Source organism: Lemur catta, chromosome 3 (genome assembly GCF_020740605.2).
Source record: "Lemur catta isolate mLemCat1 chromosome 3, mLemCat1.pri, whole genome shotgun sequence".
In the NCBI taxonomy this organism is placed as follows: domain Eukaryota; kingdom Metazoa; phylum Chordata; class Mammalia; order Primates; family Lemuridae; genus Lemur; species Lemur catta.
The window spans coordinates 9036955-9055168 of record NC_059130.1 but is presented as its reverse complement, the minus strand read 5'-3'; the positions used below and the strand labels follow the sequence as shown (position 1 = coordinate 9055168).

Sequence of the window (18214 nt, the reverse complement as noted above, 5' to 3'; positions counted from 1 at the left end):
ATAAATATTAATCATTACAAAGATTGCATCAGAGTTGGCATAAGTAGGAAAAGAACTGATAGAAACAATCATTTTTTGAATCAAAAGTATTAATGATGATAAATTTTGTTTATGCTGCTACTTTGATTGTTAGATTCTTTTCTTTCTCGGGCATTTTGTCTCATCTCCTATATGTACCTTCTGAACATTTGTTGAGTTTCCAAACTCCAAACCTTCAGTGAGAACATTTCTTATTTATGCTGTAGTCTGCCACGTTGTTCTGATCCTCTCCAACATTTATCCATTTCTCTTGCACTCTCTTTTCTGACTTAAGACTTTTTTGTTTCTCTTTTTTCCCCCTTGATAAATCTACCTATTACTGTTTTTCCATATATTTTCTTATATGTGGCTTTCTCCTTTTCTCCCATCTCACCTGTTATTAAACTTAAACTTTTTTATATTTCTGAAATGCTGAGGTATTTTGTGAAAATCATTAATCTAACTTAAGCTAAAAGTGAAATCTAGTAGTATTAATGAAACGGATTTTTTGGTTTTACATTGAAAACAAAAGAATCTTTACTTCAAATTGTTAAAAAAAAACCCCACAAATTTCACAGGGATTAAATATCTAAATTTAAAAATTAAATAATGAACATGGGAAATCATTTGGGAGAATTCCCTAAGAGTGGATTAGGAGGCGGCTTTTTAATTACAAAAAGATCTCAGAAGCAATAACAAATAAGATTAATAGATTTGGAGTAATAAAAATAGAAAAGTTCTGAATGACCAAAAATTAATGAAGTAAAAAAAATTAAATGAAAGTATTACAGCACATGTAATAGACTACTCCTAATAAACAAAGAGTCCCCCAGTAGTCATAGAATCCAATTAGAAATAAGAGTAAAGCAAGCTATATAGACACAGAAGAGGAAATGTAAACGACCAAGGCCAATAAATTTAAGGAAAGAGGCTCAATCGACTAGGAGTTAGGGTAATAAAAATTCAGACAAGAAACTAGCATTTTTAAACCCATAAGATCAACAAAAATAAGATTAATTAATAAAATCCAGGTGAGTGAGGGTATTATGAAACAGGCTCTCTCATATTTCATTGGTGGGGATATGAATTATATGAGCCTTTCAGAAAGGAATCTGTCAGGATTTACTAAAATGGAAGATAAGCAAATACTTAGAGAAATCTAGCCTAAAGATATGAAAATACCAGTACACAAGACAATAAATTATGCATAACATAAATTGTCATATTGCTTTTGGTAAGAGCAAGTTATATTTACATGTATTGACTTCCTGGGTACTTAGTATATGTATAATATAGCAACCTGAAAAATGATTGTCAGAGTAACATGAACAGTATGTTTACATATTTGTAAAATATTACACAAATATTTGTATATAAGTTTATATAGTAGAAAGATACACTGAACTGTGGAGAATAGAGGATTATTAAGTTTTTCCTTCTAAATATTTTTTTTTCATTTGTACTTTATTAATGCAGCTTCAACAAAAACCTAATGAGCCAGGCATGGTGGCTCACGCCTATAATCCTAGCACTTTGGGAGGCCAAAGCAGGAAGATCACTTGAGGCAAGGAGTTCAAGACCAGCCTAAGCAACAGTGAGACTCTGTCTCTACAAAAAATAGAAAAATTAGCTGGGTGTGGTGGCACATGCCTGTAGTCCCAGCTGCTCAAGAGGCTGAGGCAGGAGGATCACTTGAGCCCAGGAGTTTGAGGCTGCAGTGAGCTAAGCTGACACTACTGCACTCCAGCCTGGGCAACAGAGCAAGACTCTACCAAAACAAAACAAAAACAAAAACAAAACAAAACACCTAATGAAGCAGGGACATAAACAAAGCAAGTATGTCTGAAACTACTTTAGAATGTAAAGGAATCCTACAAAGTATATTTATGACTATAGCCATGTCCTATCAATGCTCCACTTACATTCCTTTGTACCCTTTTCCTTTTCTCCCCCCATATCTGTTTCCCCAGTGCTTTCATCTTACTCCTCAGCCCTGTCCTGGCAACCCTTTGTTGGGGAACTGTCCTTAGGCTATGGACCCTGCTGTGCACATTCACACAGAGAGCCAGGAAACATCTGAGAATTTACGTCTTCCTTGGGGCATTCATTAAGCAATTACTGATAGGTGAGAAGGTGAGAATATTCCAGATCCCTGGTTCCTTAATTGGAGACATTCTGAGGTGTGATCCATGATGTCTCCGGAGTATCTCTGTGTGCCCGGGCATTTCTTAGGACTTTGCTTGATACTGTGCTCTAGCCTGGCCTCCTTCCCTTCCTAGTCCCACTCACCAGCTACCCTTCCACCATTTTCTGGAAACACTTTTTGATAAATCCTTATCTAGGGTCTGCTCCTGGGATGATCTAAGACAATGACCAACAACTTACAGATGTCACTTTAATTCTGGAGAGACCAGGAATCATGGATATGATACACAGCACAAAGGTTAGGTGCTCAGATTTTGAGGGTGAGTCGCAGGCTCTTCACTTACCCCCTGTGAGCTTGGGCAATTCACCAAAATCCTTCATGTTTTTGTTTTATCATCTGCAATATAGGATTGATAACAGAACTACTTCACAGAGCTCTTTTGAGGAGTAAATAAAATAATGTACCAAATAAATGTGCACCTAACACATTGGGCCCTCAATAATGATTAAAAAATTAACAAAGACACTTATCATGACTGCTTATCTATGCAGGCTGTGGCATGTCTGACAAAAGGAGGCATTTCCTTTAAATGAAAATTTGATAGATTTGGAGCCTTCCTTAGGATGAAAGCCATTCTCTATAGAACATTATTTTATTATGTATAACTCATATGAAGTAAACAAAGTTAAAACATCATTGATTTAAATGGAATTCTACATGGTTTGATTAATGTATCACTGTTGTATAAAAACATTCTACATGCTGAGTAGTAGCGGGTGCATTAGACTATCGTTTGGTATAAAGTTTCAGCATGTGCTATTTTCATAATCTATCCCTATGAATGCATTATCATGTGGTATTAAATAAATTAGATATAATGGATAAAAAATGAAAAATTATATCCCATTAACAACCATATTACATATGTTAGCACCGAATAATACATCATTTTAATGTCTTAAATAACATTACTATTTATGGGGATGGTGCAATGACCACATCCTTTATTGGCCTCATTTTACTTTTCAGAACTTTGTTTAAAGTAACTTAAGAATTCTATCTCCTGTCCATATAAGGACTTACCCTTCTGAAGCTTTACCGTAATATTTTTCTTTGACCCAATGCCTTGGAATTAATTTACATGTGAACCTATCTTAAAATAATGCCTGGGCTCTATGAAATCTCCTTGGTTGGGGTTTCAAGCAAAGCTAGTTAATATTTAACTCTATTTATTACAAACAGCTCATTTCCTGGTGATTTCTAATTTCATTTCGTATTAAAATCCTCTTGTTGTAATTGCTGTCATTCTGTCCTTGTTTTCCTCTAATTATTCTGACTAGAGTGAATTCTCAATTATTCAAGGACTGTATATTTAATCTGGGGATTTTTCAAATCCTTTCTTTTTAATTCTATCTTTTACTGTACATTCTTAAGCAGTTAAAGGTTTCCTATTTTTATAATTTCATGAGATGATAAATGATGGTAGAGTGAGAAGTTTACATAAAAATAAGCAGCTTGCTATTTCAATAAAAATTCCCAGTAAAAATCTGATTCTAATGCATGTGTGAAATAAAAATTTTAACCATTCATTCATCTTAATCCTTTCTCCATCACCACATATAACTTAAAATTGAAACTCTATATTTTGTTCTAATAATAATTTTATAATATAATAATTAGTATATATAATTAATATATAACATAATTTTGTCAAGAGCAAAGCTGCAAGCATTAAAAAAAGGCCTAATAGTCATGTCACTGCATACCACCCATTACTCAACTGCACATGGCTTAAAACAATGGGGTTGGAAGGTTTTGTTCACAGATTTGAGAGGAGTAAGTAGTTCTTACATAGAAAAGTCCTTGCATAGGTGTGAAATTAAGCTAAAAAGAGAGGTTAAGGACAATGGCAAATATCAAAATAAACAACAGCTTATAATCAGTCAAAATACTCAGTTATTTTATAAGCCCAAGATTTAAGAAAAACAATTCACACTAACGAAATTGTGATATAGGCAGAATGTGTATGCGTGGGGATCCTAATCTTCATTTATATGCTTTTCTCACTAACTTCAGGCTTCCTTGGCCCCAGTATGTTTTAATGCTGTTTTGAGATTGTGGAAAAACAGCTATTGTCCCCAATCCATTCTATTCAACCACACCCTTAACTCAGGTAGCTAAACTCAATTATTTTCCTTTCACTCTATATGTCAGAATTTGTATTTCCCCTTCCTATTGACTTTCCTGTTGACCAAAATAAATTCATAATAAAGTGTGGTTATAGCCACCTGTAACCTTCCCTTCTCTTCAAGAAAATTTGCATTGAAAAGATCACTAAACCCAACAGAAGGTTGAATTACTTTAATTTCTGGAAACTGAATAAACGGCAGAATGTTCTGCTACAATGCATGTTTCTGTAAAATAAATTAATTCAATTGGTAAGTAGAAGAATGATGTCAGTATATAATGTGGAAGTTGATTGATTCATATGTGATAATTCCCAGTAATATTGAGCACCACTAGGTAAGAGCCACTGAATAGGAAGTACATTGATACAGTTGAATACAGCAAGCCAAAGAGGAATGTACTACACCCTACATTCTTCCTATTGGCTCTGTTTGGCCACATTCTGTATTGGAAATGTTTATTAAACCTTTTCCCCATCTTTGTGAATTTTACTTTGTTTGTATAAGTAATCCTTATTTCCTTCCATCAAGCTATCTATACTTTATTTGCTATCGTGCTTATTTATTAGGAATTTATCTTTTTTAACCATTACTATTTTTATTAGAATTAGTAGTATTTTGTTAGTACTTTTGGTGACAAAGTTACATAAGTTTTGATGGTTCACCCAACCTATTTTCCCTTTAAGCTGTTATTTTTACTGAACAATTTTGTAGAATGTGAGGGTTTTTCACAGACATGTATCACATGATTGCAGGAATACCTATAAAGCATTTTAAAAAGTGTAGGGAGAATTTTTCGTTCTAGCCTACCTTCTTTCTGTCTTCCTTTTCTTGTAGGGAGCAACCTGGAGAGAGAAAAGGAGGAATTTTTTTTCTTTCTTTCTCTCGGCTACCTATATTCTAAGTGTCTGCTATAAGTATTTAAAGCTACTCAATCAACTGGAATTTTCACCTGTCTTCCCCTACAGTTATTATCAATAATGATGCATTTAATTATCATTGGTTCCACAGGAGCACAATTCCATTGCTATTGGTCATGTCTTAATTTTTATTAAAATTCTCTTAGTGTTTAACCAGGCCCAAGAGTCTTTGTTCCAAATGTCTTTTCCTACAAGCAGGTATGGTATTTTGAGAAATAGTCTCATTATATCATTTTCCTCCTTATCGTCACGTAAACCGTTCTGACACATTTTTGGAAAAGGTTTAGAAGTCTACAACTCTCCTTTACTGTTGTGTTTAAGATTCAATCAGGGCCTGTTCTAGACTTAGAAAAAGCTACAGAACATGAAAGTTTTCCTTAAACTGTCTACATGTCTCAGTTTTCACATAATCAGAAATCCTGGTTCTATAAAGTGTAAAGTATGCTATAAAGTTGGCTAAAAGGATGGGATCAAATCAACTATCTAGCCATATGAATGATGTGGGACACCAACTTTTGTAGGAAATAAAGGGGACATATTTCTTAGCCCTCTGTCCCTTTCTCTAACCTCCTTACCCTCAGAGCTTCTGCAGGTTTTTCAGAAAGTAGGAAAATATTTTCATGCCAAAAAAAAAAAAGAACAAGCTTACATAAATTTCAACAAAATGTAATACTTATTATAAATGAGAAAAATATAAATCAAGAAAAAATTGGAATATGGAACTAGAGCCAGATGTAAAGCTAAAAAAAGCACAAGTGCAGCATAAATTTGGCTCAGCTCTCTAGTAGCCAATGTGAGAAGGGTCATCTATCCAATATATTATATCCATTAGCTGAAACAAACCAGTTATTTAGAAGACATGGATTTATTTTTGGAACTAATATCAGAGGATTTTTTCCTGAGGATTTCATAATCTACATGATAAGTAGTATTTTTGCACTTGGAAGACGTTTTAAGGATAAGAGGGCTGGCTTCTCAACTCTGCTTCAATAGAGGTAAGATTTAGCTGGAATGAAGTCTTTCCAGGCTAAAGAATGTATAAAAATTATTGCTATAGGTAATTTTATTTTCCCCACTGTATAGTTCTTTGAGGGTAGAATACACTTATCATAGAACTTAAATGTTTTATAGTTGGTATTTATGAAATCATTAAATAAATGAATAAATGCATAAAAAGATGCACATGTGGGAGGATAGGGACCTCACTAAATGCTTCCCAAGATTCGTCTCTCCTGAGCACTGGATAATATGAAGTATGAGGATACTATTAAATAATAGGGCTGGCCATAAGCAAAACATGGGGCAGCTTTGTTTGCTGGAAGTATCTTTCACAGTCACCTTTTTGGACTCCTTTTGCCCACTTTTAGCCTCATCAGATGCCTCTCTGCTCTCCAGCACCAAGTACCTATAGCCAGAATGGCATAGTGTTTATCTACCTTTACCACTGTGTTGAGGATTCCGTTTTCTGGCGGCCTCAGCAAGAGTGCTACATTTAATGAGCTCTGTTAGGGAAATGGTCATAGGGGTATTTCAGTGAGTGCCTAGTATCTGTCCCCCTTGAGATCCTATATACTTGAAGTGGTTCTTTGAGGCCTATGAGATACATCTCCAATGAGACTTCCTTAGGCTGGGGACTTTCCCTTTCCTTCATTCATCAAATGATAAAAACTGTTCTCATCCATTCAGGAGGTATGCACTTTTCTGTTTTTAATTAAAACTTGCAGGATTTGGCTGTCCTGGGGGGTGGCTCACACCTGTAATCCTAACACTTTGGCTGAGGCTGGAGGACTGCTTGAGGCCAGGAGTTGGAGACCAGCCTGAGCAAGAGTGAGACCCCTCCCCCCGCCCCCCCACCATCTCTACAAAAAAGAGAAAAATTAGCCAGGTGTGGTGGCACACACGTGCCTGTAGTCCCAGGTACTTGGGAGGCTGAGGCAGGAGGGTTGCTTGAGCCCAGCAGTTTAAGGTTGCAGTGACCTATGACACCACGGCATTCTAGCCCAGGAGTGAGACCCTGTCTCAAAAAAACAAACAAATAAAACCCCATGCAGGGTTAATATAATTAAAAAAAAAGTGAATTTTTAGGGGGGTTAGAAATTAAAAGACTTGTGTTCAAAGATTCAACTGCCAAGAATTAGCTATGTAACCTCTGGCAAGTCCTTCAATATCTGTGTAACTCTTGTTCCTAGGATGTAAAATGAAGATAATTGCTGGCCCTTTCTAACACCAAGACCATTCCAGTGTTTAATCCATTATTGTTTATTTAACTTACTAGTTTATGTTATGAATGTATCTATTTGAAGGCAGAAACTGTGTTTTATTGGTTTGTATCCTAAATGCTTATCACAATGACTTTTACAGTGTGTACTCAATAAAATGTCCATCGGTCCAGTGAATTAATGAAAATACTTGGAAAATTTCACAGTGCTAAATAAATGTAAGCTGTTTGGCGGAAGCAGGCAGAACTTTACCATGTTTCCCGCTTTGGGCCTGGTAGTTGCTGCTGTGGCCCTAATGGCCCCAAGCAATCAGTATCAGTCCATAGAGACAGATGGGACAGTGCTGGGATGTTGATACATCTTACACTTTCATCCTTCTGGAAGTGTCCTCACTCCAAAGATCTTGGGTTTCCTTCAGATCGTCTGTGTCCAGTGTCATACATTGCTCCTCACGTACAGCCATGCTGATACTGTTGAACAATACCTGTAAAAATATCAAAATGCTGAATATTTTATTCTGTAGCACATTTTATATGTACCCAAATGCTCCAGGTTTGCATAACTCTTCCATAATTACAACACTGAGGAGTTATTGAGATATTATGTATCAGACACTACATAGTCATATGTATTAACTTATTGTATTCTCACATTTCTATAAAGTAGGTACTATTGTTATCTCCATTTTGCACATGAGAGCTTTGGAAAAAAAAGAGGTTAAGTATTTTTCCCAAGGTCATAGTTGAACGAGTGGTAAAGCCTAGATTCCTGTATGGGCTGCTTGGCTCCAAAGTCCACCCTCTTAACCATGATGCTATGCTAGCTCTTGACTATTTGGTTAAGTAGCTACATTTTTTTTGACAATTCATTTTTCTTTTGGGCAAGAGTAACAAAAATTTTGAAGCTTAGTTTGCTTAATTACAAAATATCTACCTTCTACGGTTTCCCAAGTTTTCACTGAGGTTCTTTTGTGTGCTTATATTGGCAATGAGAACTCTATAGTACTCATATTTATAAAATATATAAAAAATAGAATTTGGAAGAATGTTTTCATTTGCCCATACAGTAAAGAGATTGTTATAGAGAGTTCTTAAAAAACCAAACAAAACCACCAGAAATCTACTTAAAATCACACATGAAAACTCAAAATAAATGTTTCATTTAAAATATAGATGACCCTAAAATAAGGAGCTATTTTTTTTTTGCCTCTAGTTTAAACTAAGTCTAGCTGTAGCATTTATATAACTACTCTGACAACAAAATGGTAACATAACTGTACTGCTTGCTGTTCAATTATCTTATGAAGCTGATTTTATACATGTATGTCTTCCTTCCTAATGAAATATTTCATGTGTTAACACCAAATTTTAGCAAGTTATAATACTTAAATACTTTAATATGCAATGAATAAAAGGGCAAAAAATCTTAGTTACAATAAATAAAATATGAGTGTGCTTCAAACCACGTTTTTCACACCTATTTTCTATTCGCATACAAAAGCTACTGGTAGGTAAAAACCACACATTAAGCATAGTTTGAACTGTCCTGAAGTTATATTCTGAGGGGGTTGTAACCCTTTTCTTAAGAACTGATAATATTAAAAAGGCAAAAGCATTATAACTTATAGATAATACATAAGACTTCATCTATAAAAAGTGAGAATGCCAATGTTTTATTTGCCACAGGGATAAGGAGGGAAACATCAGCGAAATAAATTTGATAACATGACTCACACTTCATTACAAGTGATTTTCCTAAATGCACAACTTTCACATTTGGCTGAGCTAAAAAGAAAAAAAATCAAACTAAAAAAGGAACTTTCACTACTTGTAAGTAGGCCAAGTCACATGATCCCTATAAATGAGTTTAAATGAGAATGAGAGCACTTTTCTAGCTGAGAAAATATTTTCCTTAATTAAGTGAGCTTAAATAGTCTACCCATGGCGATGAATAAGCCCTTGGGATAGGTTCAGAAACCTCTTCTACCAGCCTGTTTCATAGGAATTACACAAATATTTACTATGGGACATACATGAAACATTTTCTTGGTGGTCTTAATAGTAAACGTAAGAATTTTAAAGATCATACTACTTTGCTGTCTTTCAGGTCTTTTCCTCCTAAATGTACCATCTGCATTTCTTAGATATGTTATACAATTATATAAAGTCCACTTTACTTAATGGATTAATGTGTTCCATCAACTTTAGCACCCTATGAAAGTAGTAAGAATAATGAGAACAGGGCTATTTAAACTGCTTCCTCATCTCCTCCCCTTCATTACCAGTACAGAAATTTATTTAGAAGACAATGAGGAAGAAGTAGCATAGCCTAGAGGCACCTAGGGACAGAGAATTCAGAGACTGAGAAACCATGGCTCAGGGGAGATATAAGTGGTACTGGAAATGTGTGGAGTCTAAATGAACTCTTTTACCCTTTTCCCTAGCTTCATATTTAGAAGCGGCGTGAGGTGTCAGGAATGTGCATGGACCCTTCATCAACTGACATTTTCATTCGTGTTTATTTTTCCCAGAAAACATAAAAAAAATGGAAATACAAGTGCTTGGTACTACATGCTTCAGAGGCTTAAAAGCCCATTACTAAGCACGCTGTATCCGTCGTCGAGGGGGATAACTTTTCAAAATAAACATCGCCAGAAGAATCTCCTCAAACAGACCCTGAAATCACTCTCCCTCCCGAGCCACGAGGGAAAGGGGAGACAGGGATGTCACCCCCTACTTGCACGTGGGATCTCCCTTTCTCCTGCGACCTCCCTGCCCTCTCCCACGCAGGTCAGGCTGCCAGGGGAGGGAGCTGGGGGAAAAGGCAAAACTCAGTCTTCCATGGCAAAGTCTTTGGTCTTTTCCTCCTGGTCCCCCACTTTGTAGCGCAGCAGCACGCGCAGGCGGCGGGGGTTGTCCCGGGAGGGCAGCAGCGTGATCTCTCCGGAAACGTCCGTGTCCTGCTCCACCTGCACGGGCTCGTTCAGGTAGAGGAGCGCCTGCTTCCAGTGGGTGGCCGGATGAAAAGGCGAGGTGGACAGCACCAGGGGTTTCTCGGAGTCCCCTCCCGGGAAGGTCACCTGGAACCAGATGGCGAAGCCGTGCATGGGCGCCGAGCCGTAGCAGCTGCAGCGGAAGCGCCCGCCCACGCCCGCCGCGAGCTCCCGCTCCAAGCCCGCGCGGGCCAGCTCGAGCCGGGCGAAGCGCTGCGGCCGGGCCAGCACGTCCTCGCCGGACAGGCCCTGCACCACGATCTCCGAGTGGCCCATGAGGCAGCGCGTGGCGAAGCTCTCCAGGCAGCTCATGTCCACGCCGTAGTGCTGCTTCACCTGGCTCCAGAAGCCGAGGCGCCACTCCAGCGTCTGATCGCTCACGGGGGCCACGAAGAGCTCGGCGGCGGCCGGCAGGAGGAGACCGCCCTCCTTCAGCCACTTGGTCCGCGCGTGGAGCACGGAGCCCAGCATGGACTCGTGCAGGAGCCCGTAGCCCATCCACTCGCTCACGATGGCGTCCACCCGCTCCGGCAGCTCCACCGTCTCCACCGGCCCGGGCAGCACGTGCACCCGGTCCTCCAGCCCGTTGAGCCGCACCACCTCCCGGGCCTGCTGCCAGATGGCGCTGGCCTCCACCGCGTACACGCGCCGGGCGCCGGCCTGGGCACAGAAGACGCTCAGAATGCCGGTGCCCGCGCCCACGTCCAGCACCGCCTTGCCGCGCAGCGCCGCCCGGTTCCGCAGGATGCCCAGGCGGTAGGCGTCGGTGCGGACGCGGTCCGCGATCATCTCCTCGTGCACCGACACGTCCGAGTAGCACTCGTAGTACAGCTGGTCCCGCTCCCGCCTGGTCCTCCGGGGCCGCTGCGGGCCCGCCTCGCGCCCCCCGCCGTCCTCCTCCTCGCTTCCCTCCCCGCCGTCGCCGCCGCCCTGCGCCTCAACCTTCCTTTTCTTGGGCTGCGACATCTTGGCCGCCGCGGCCGCTCCCGGCGGGCGTTGCGCGGCGCGGCGCGGGCTCCGGGAAACGGGGGCTTCTGGGACTTGTAGTCCGCGCGCGCGCGCGCGCCGCGCTTCCGGCGGGGTCGCGCAGCCCGACCCAACTCTCAGCCTGGCCCTTTGGCGTCCTGCTGTCCCTTTCCCTCCGCTGCTCTACCTGAAGTTGCGATTCTTTAATTCCCCCACCTCCCTTAGTCTCCTCAAATCCCTTTTGCTGTCACTCCCTTCCTGAAGCAGACAGGCCCACTTAAGGCTAAAAATCCACTTTGGTCTGCTGAACTCACCGGTTTTTTGCCACTGCGTTACTCCCACGGCGGCCTTACCTGGCTGGTGCTCTCCAGCCGTGGCGACTTAGACATTGCACTACGCATTTCTGTTTTCTGTATGTAACGGAGTTAGGGTACAAAGAAGGTGTAAATGGAACAAAATAATAACCTAACAATGCGAAACCTTGGTTCTGATTGCAATGTGGCTGTTAATTTTTTTTTTTTGAAACAGGGTCTGGCTTAGTTGCCCAGGTTGGAGTGCATTGGTGCGGTCATAGCTCACTGCGGCCTCGAACTCTTGGTCTCAAGCCATCTTCCCGTCTAGGCCTCACAACGTTCGGGGACTTCAAAGTGTGAGCCACCACGCCTGGCTAATGTGAGTATTAATTAATTGGATGATTTAGGGCAAATAATAGAACTTCCCTGGCCTTCAATTACCCATTCACTGACCAGCAACAAGGAATTTTCATTGCAGTCAGGGAAGAACTATGTTTTTGGCGTTTCTCGTTTCTATTTCAGGAGAATAGTTATTTGGTTCTAGGTCTTGCTCTGATAATTCTGTGGCTCTTCAAAAAGTTATGTCCTGGAAGGGTGTAGAATAAGGAGTGGTTAAAAACCAACAGTGGTGCGATACAGTCAAACTTACTGCTAGGTGTATTGTAGTAACCAATTTTTTTCTCTGAGAAGTAAAAGAATCCTTTATCCCTTTGGATCACTTTTTCCACTGCAACTCATTTTTTCCTGTGTGTCTCCTTGTCTGGGCAAGATTAATACTCTCCTCTGTTTCTTCTGTTTTTCTTATAGTCAACCATCAGCTGTTAATCTTTTCCCTTTTTATTGTTCATAATGGAAATAAAATGTATTTTTAAAAATGGGTGATGTCTTTATGAGTGTCTGTATTCTTCACAAGTAAGATGAGAATACCATTTTCTCTGAGCTTGGAAAAAAGATCACACAGAAGAAAATTGACTTTTATTTTCTTGTGATCTTGAACTATGTCCATTTAACCAATGGGCCTGCATTCCTTGTCTGGGAGAAAATTTCCTTCACCCCATTCTATTAATCTTTCATTAATGGAACAGGTTTATTGATGTGGCATGCTCAGCTGTACTGTACTTCAAACTCAAGACTGTCAGTCCTGGCTGCTCATTAGAATCCCTCTAAGGAGCTTTTAAAAAATACCTATGCCTGGGTCTACCTCAGACCAATTAAATCAGAATCACTCCAGTGGAACCTGGGCATCTAGTTTTTAAAAGCTCTTCAGGGAATTGTAATGTGCAGCCAGGGTGAGAACCACTGTTTCTCACTAGAATAATCTTAGTTAAATCTTGGTTTATTGTTTAAATTATATTTTTTCATTGTCCAAGGCTCAACCACTTACAGCTAAAAATCCCTAAGGCAGTTCTTCTTTGTGCCTTGGTTCAATACCTTGTTTTAAGAAAATTGAGGCCCAGAGTAGGGCACGGGATTAGAGTTGTAAATGTGACCACTTAAATACATTACTTTTAGGCTGTCACTTAGTATATTAGTTATACATACTTCTCCCATTTTTTCTTTCTTCAAAATGTCATCTCTTCATTTTAAATGCATTCACTCTATCCAATTTTCAATTTGCTTCCTTGTGGTCTCTTTTAAGAAAATTCTGAGTAGAGGTGTTACTGGTTCTACCTCCAAAATGTATCTTGAATTCATCTGCTTTTGTCCATTTTCATTGTCAAAACCCTAGTTTAATCTTCCATCTTTACTTGCCTGGAAATCAGCCTCCTAAGGGATCTCCAGCTTCTAATCACACTCCTATGTAATCCCTTCTCCACATAGCTGAAAGAATAAGCTCTTAAAGACCTAAATTAGAGCATATCATTCTCTAGTAACTTCCCATTCCAGTTACTGAAACAATCCAGTAACTTCAGTAACTTCCCATCTAATCTCGTGCCATTTTTCCCAACTCCTCATTGGGGTCAAGATATACAGGCCTTCAGTGGAGCACAGTGGCTCATGCCTATAATCCCAGTGACTTGGGAGGCTGAGGTGGGAGGATCACTTGAGGCCAGGAGTTTGAGACCAGCCTGGGCAACATCTAAAAAAAGGACAAGAAAAATAAGCTGGGCATGGCTGTGCATGCCTGTAGGCTCGGATACTCAATATCCTGAGGCAAGAGGATCACATGAGCCCAGGTGTTAGAGGCTGTAATGAATTATGATCCTGTCACTGCACTCCAATCTGGGAGATAAGGCAAGACTCTATCTTTAATAAATAAATAAATAAATTCTGACCTTCCAATGTTACATTTCTTTTCTATGTCATGTCTTCAGTTATGCTCTCTCAGTTCCTGGAAAATTGTTTTTCCCCTTAGCACTTCACGTTAATGGCTTCTTCTCATCCTTCAGGTTTCAGCTTAGATGTTACCTCCTGAGGAAGGACTTCTCTGGCTACTTTAAATGTTATTTTGTAACCCAAGACACTATTTCCTTCCTAGCTTTTATTATTATCTGTATGTACTTAATTAGTTTTCTATGCAATATAGACTCTAGGAGACTTGGACTTTTGTTTCCACACTACTGTAGTCCCTAGCACTAGAATAGAACCTGGCACATAGAAAGTGCTCAATAGACAGTCTTGAAAAAAGACTATTGTGGATGCACAAATTGTTACACATGGAAGAAGAAGCATTTGTTCGGTGTGACAATGCGACTCTGGTAAACTCTGAGAGAAATCCAGGTGTAGATCAAATATAGAATGCTCCCAGAAATGAGAAGTTTCATTTTTAAGTGCTCTTAACCCTTCTAGATAGACTAATGATAACCCCCAAATATTATATCCAGGGTAGAGAAGAAAAGGCTTATAGCACTTCCCTTTCTGCATTTTGGCTTATTATAGAGAGGGAGTTCTTTACTGATCTTTTCTAGAACACTGAGTTGTTTAAGGAGGAATAGGACCTAGATCACAGTCCTTCCCTAAGCACTGCAGCTCAGCAGCAAAACAGCTGGATGGGAGAAGAGTTGGAGCTGTGCTGGAGGAGCATTCATTGTGTTTCTGTCTCAGTGATCTGCTTGCCACATCTATCCAATGCTCAAATGCAGTGGTTTTCAAACAAATGATCTTGAAATCAATTCAGTGCATCTTGACCAGCACTAAAAAAGATGAAATAGATCAGAAAATCTTAAATATGTCAAATGAGTTAAGGAAGGTATTGTTTCATAAAACTTGTTTCTGTCAAGTATACTGTATATATATTTCTGACTTCAGGTTATGATTAAAAAGTTCAAAATCCACAGTTTACTGTTCTCCAAAAACACTGTGAACTTTGGCATTTCTGTCCCTTTGCTCTGGGTGCCTGCCCTATTTTGTCCTCTCACTCATCTTTTTGGATAATGCTCAAAAGTTTATTTCTTTCTAGCTTTTTCAACCAGTCTGTGGTCCTTTTAAACTTACATATAGCTATTTTTTTTAATTTATCTCATTGTATCAGAGCTATTTATATGTCTGGATTTCCCATGCCAGACTGTGGACATTGGAACACCAAGACTTTATATTTTTCACTTTACACATTGTGCTGGAGTTTGAACCATTTCCATATTCCAGATTGTTGATCCTGAGTATTGAATGGGAAAATCATAATTGATTTTCTGCGTTACACATATTCATTTATTCATTTCACATATTCATTTCAACCATTCATTTATTCAACAAACATTCTGGACTTCTCTGCACTAAATTTTATTCTGGAAACAAGGAATATAGTAAACAAAAGGACAAACATTCTTATCCCTGAGAGCTTATAGTTTTATGGTAATGCTATGTTATCTATTATTCTTATACTTTCTTAATAACACATTATTATACCACTTTTAAATCTCAATGCTCCTGTATTATTTTATCTTGGATGTGCTGTTGTGATTTCCTATAAATACTTATTTCTAATTTCTTTTCCTCTTTAATTTGAAGGTCTGTTGTTTAAAAATGTGTTTTAAAGCCTAGTATAAGGATTGAAGATAGTGCCTTCAGGATTTCAAGAATTCATTGTAATTCTCAAAGTGTGTTGAGGAAGGGTAAAGGAGCAATGACATGAAAAATGTTATAAATATCTCTTTGGTATGAATATTCATTAAATGATGTAGTTCTTGCTGTTCTGCAGTTACTTGGAAGCTGCAAGCATAGAGAAAGATACTTTTGTCAAAAAAAAATCTTTTATAGAAAATAAAGACAAAAAGTGGTGATTTTTGTATTTAAACAAATTGGAACATCAGACATAAAAAGCCTAGGTATATGTTATTCTCTTGAATATAGTGTCTTTTACATCTGTGGTGTATTGACCCAGCTATTAAATCCAATATTAAAACAGATGAATAGCAAATTCATAGCTCCCTGATGATGATATTATGAGTGGGTCTAATTCTTTTAAAAAATGTTTATATTGAATTGTTTAGGTAGTGACAATAGGAATATCGCATACTTTATCCATGATTATCAACTCAGTTTATATTTATTGAGACCTCTTAGAATATAGAATATGGCATTTTAACAATTTCTATTATAAATCAGAAATCTATTATCATGGTGATAATAAAAATAATACAGAAAAAACAAAATGTAAATTATAATGTGGGGAAAAATAATGTATCAGCACATTCATGAAAATAAGCACTTGCTCACCTGCCCCAGGTGTAATGATAATCGGGTAGCTTAATGAAAATCAGGTATTAAGCCTAATGAATATCATTTAATGAGAACTCTCTCTGTCTTTTTTCTTTTGCGAAAAGCCTTAATATGAAAGAAAGCCAACTATTTGCTTCAACAAGACAAATATATTCTCTTAGTAGTTTGCTACTAAGGCATTTAAAGTGCATAGAAGTAATTATAGTCATGGTGGTCCAGTGGTTTTCAAAGTGTGGTCTCTAGACCAACAGGATCGGCATCACCTGGGAAATTGTTAGAATTACAAAATTTAGGACCCAACTCTAGATCTAATGAATTAGAATCTCTGGGGATGAGGCTCTGCTGTCTTCATTTTAACAGGCCATTCAGGTGATTCTGATGCACACTGAAACTTGAGAACCACTGCCTAGACAGTACAAGAAGAGTACAAGAACCAGTGTGAGGCCATGTGGAGTTTATGGACTAGGGGGCCTATTACTTTTTTCTACTGCAGTGTAACAATTACTGCACATTTAGCAGCTTCAAGCAATATACTTTTCTTTTTTTTTAAAAAAATCTCAGTGTCTGTGGGTCAGGAGTCCAGGATTGGTATGTCCATTCCGGTATGTCCTCTACAAGGCACAAAGTGTTGACCTTCCTCTTTGGTGGCCTTCCTCTTTGGAGTTCAGGGTTCCCTACCAAGCTCATGTGGTTGTTGGAAGAATTCAGTTCTCTGCAGTAGTGGGGCTGAGGTTCCCATTTTCTTCCTGATTGTCAGATGAGGGCTACTGTCAGTTCCTAGAGGCTGCTGGCAGTTCTTTGCCACGTGTCCCGTCTCAGGCTTTCTCACAGCTTAGTGGGTTTCTTCTTCAAGGCCAGCAGGAGAAGCTTTCTGATTTCAGGAAGGGCCCTGGTCCAAATCAGCACCTCCTTCCCAGTCCCCACCCCCAACTGAAGATAATCTCCATTTTGATAAACTCAAAATCAACTACTTTGGGACCTCGATTAGAGCTGTTAAATCATATTTTCAGCTGGAGAAAATGACTCAGGATAAAGAGACCAAGGATGTGTTCTCACCAAAGCTTGATAAACTATCTGCAAATAAGCCTGTGTCTCAGAGGACTATGGGTGTGGCGTACGGCATGTGGGGATGACTGGATCAATTAGATCAAAAACAGAGTTTTGAACAAGCTGTGCACCACATCTGAGCAGAAAATTTTAATGCAGCTAGCTGCAGAGTTTGCTTAAGTCGCCCTTGAGTTTCTGAATCCTGCCATGTGAAAAGCATGCCCCAAATAGTAGCTACTTTTCTAGCCTGGCTTCCAGAAGAGAAGGTTCCTGGAACAAAGCAAAGCTGAGCTGAACTCAGGTGAACCCAGGAGAATATAGTAAACTGCAGCTCTCATGTAATAAAAGCAAGGAACAAAAAACTTATGCTGTTGAGAGCACTGAGATATTGGAGTTATTTGTTACTACAGCAAAAACAAATCTGATTAATACAAATATACACAAAGAATGATTTATCACTGTAGAACCACCACCCAGGTTGAGACATAAAACATTGCAAGAACTAGAGTCTTTCCTGCGTCCCTCCAATTTCACATTTTTCCTCTTTCCCAAAGGTGAGTATCCTAATAATACCATAAAAGAGTCAGTGACCTGGTTTAAACTTCATATACATGAAATCATACAGTATGTGCTCCGTTGTATCTAATTTCTTTTGCTTACTATTATGGCTGTGAGATTCATTCATGTGACATGTGCAGCAGTATTTTTTTTCTTTTTTTACTTTCAGCATTTTATTTTATTTAAATTTATGAATCTGCCATAATTTAT

The 18214-nt window shown here is 38.9% G+C and overlaps 1 protein-coding gene and 1 long non-coding RNA gene across 2 annotated transcripts in view; one reads left to right on the top strand and one right to left on the bottom strand.

Annotated features, from left to right (window-relative positions):
* Nucleotides 1-9988: 9988 nt before the first annotated feature.
* On the bottom strand, nt 9989-11511 carry PRMT6 (protein arginine methyltransferase 6). Its single transcript, XM_045546657.1, has one exon. The coding sequence runs from the start codon at nt 11445-11447 to the stop codon at nt 10320-10322; it is 1128 nt and encodes a 375-aa protein (XP_045402613.1). The 5' UTR covers nt 11448-11511; the 3' UTR covers nt 9989-10319.
* Nucleotides 11512-11598: 87 nt separating this feature from the next.
* The window catches only part of LOC123634965, a 93485-nt gene continuing 86869 nt past the window's right edge, over nt 11599-18214 (top strand). Inside the window, exon 1 of the long non-coding RNA XR_006734027.1 lies at nt 11599-12119. This is a non-coding gene — a long non-coding RNA (uncharacterized LOC123634965). The remainder of the gene's footprint in view (nt 12120-18214) is intronic.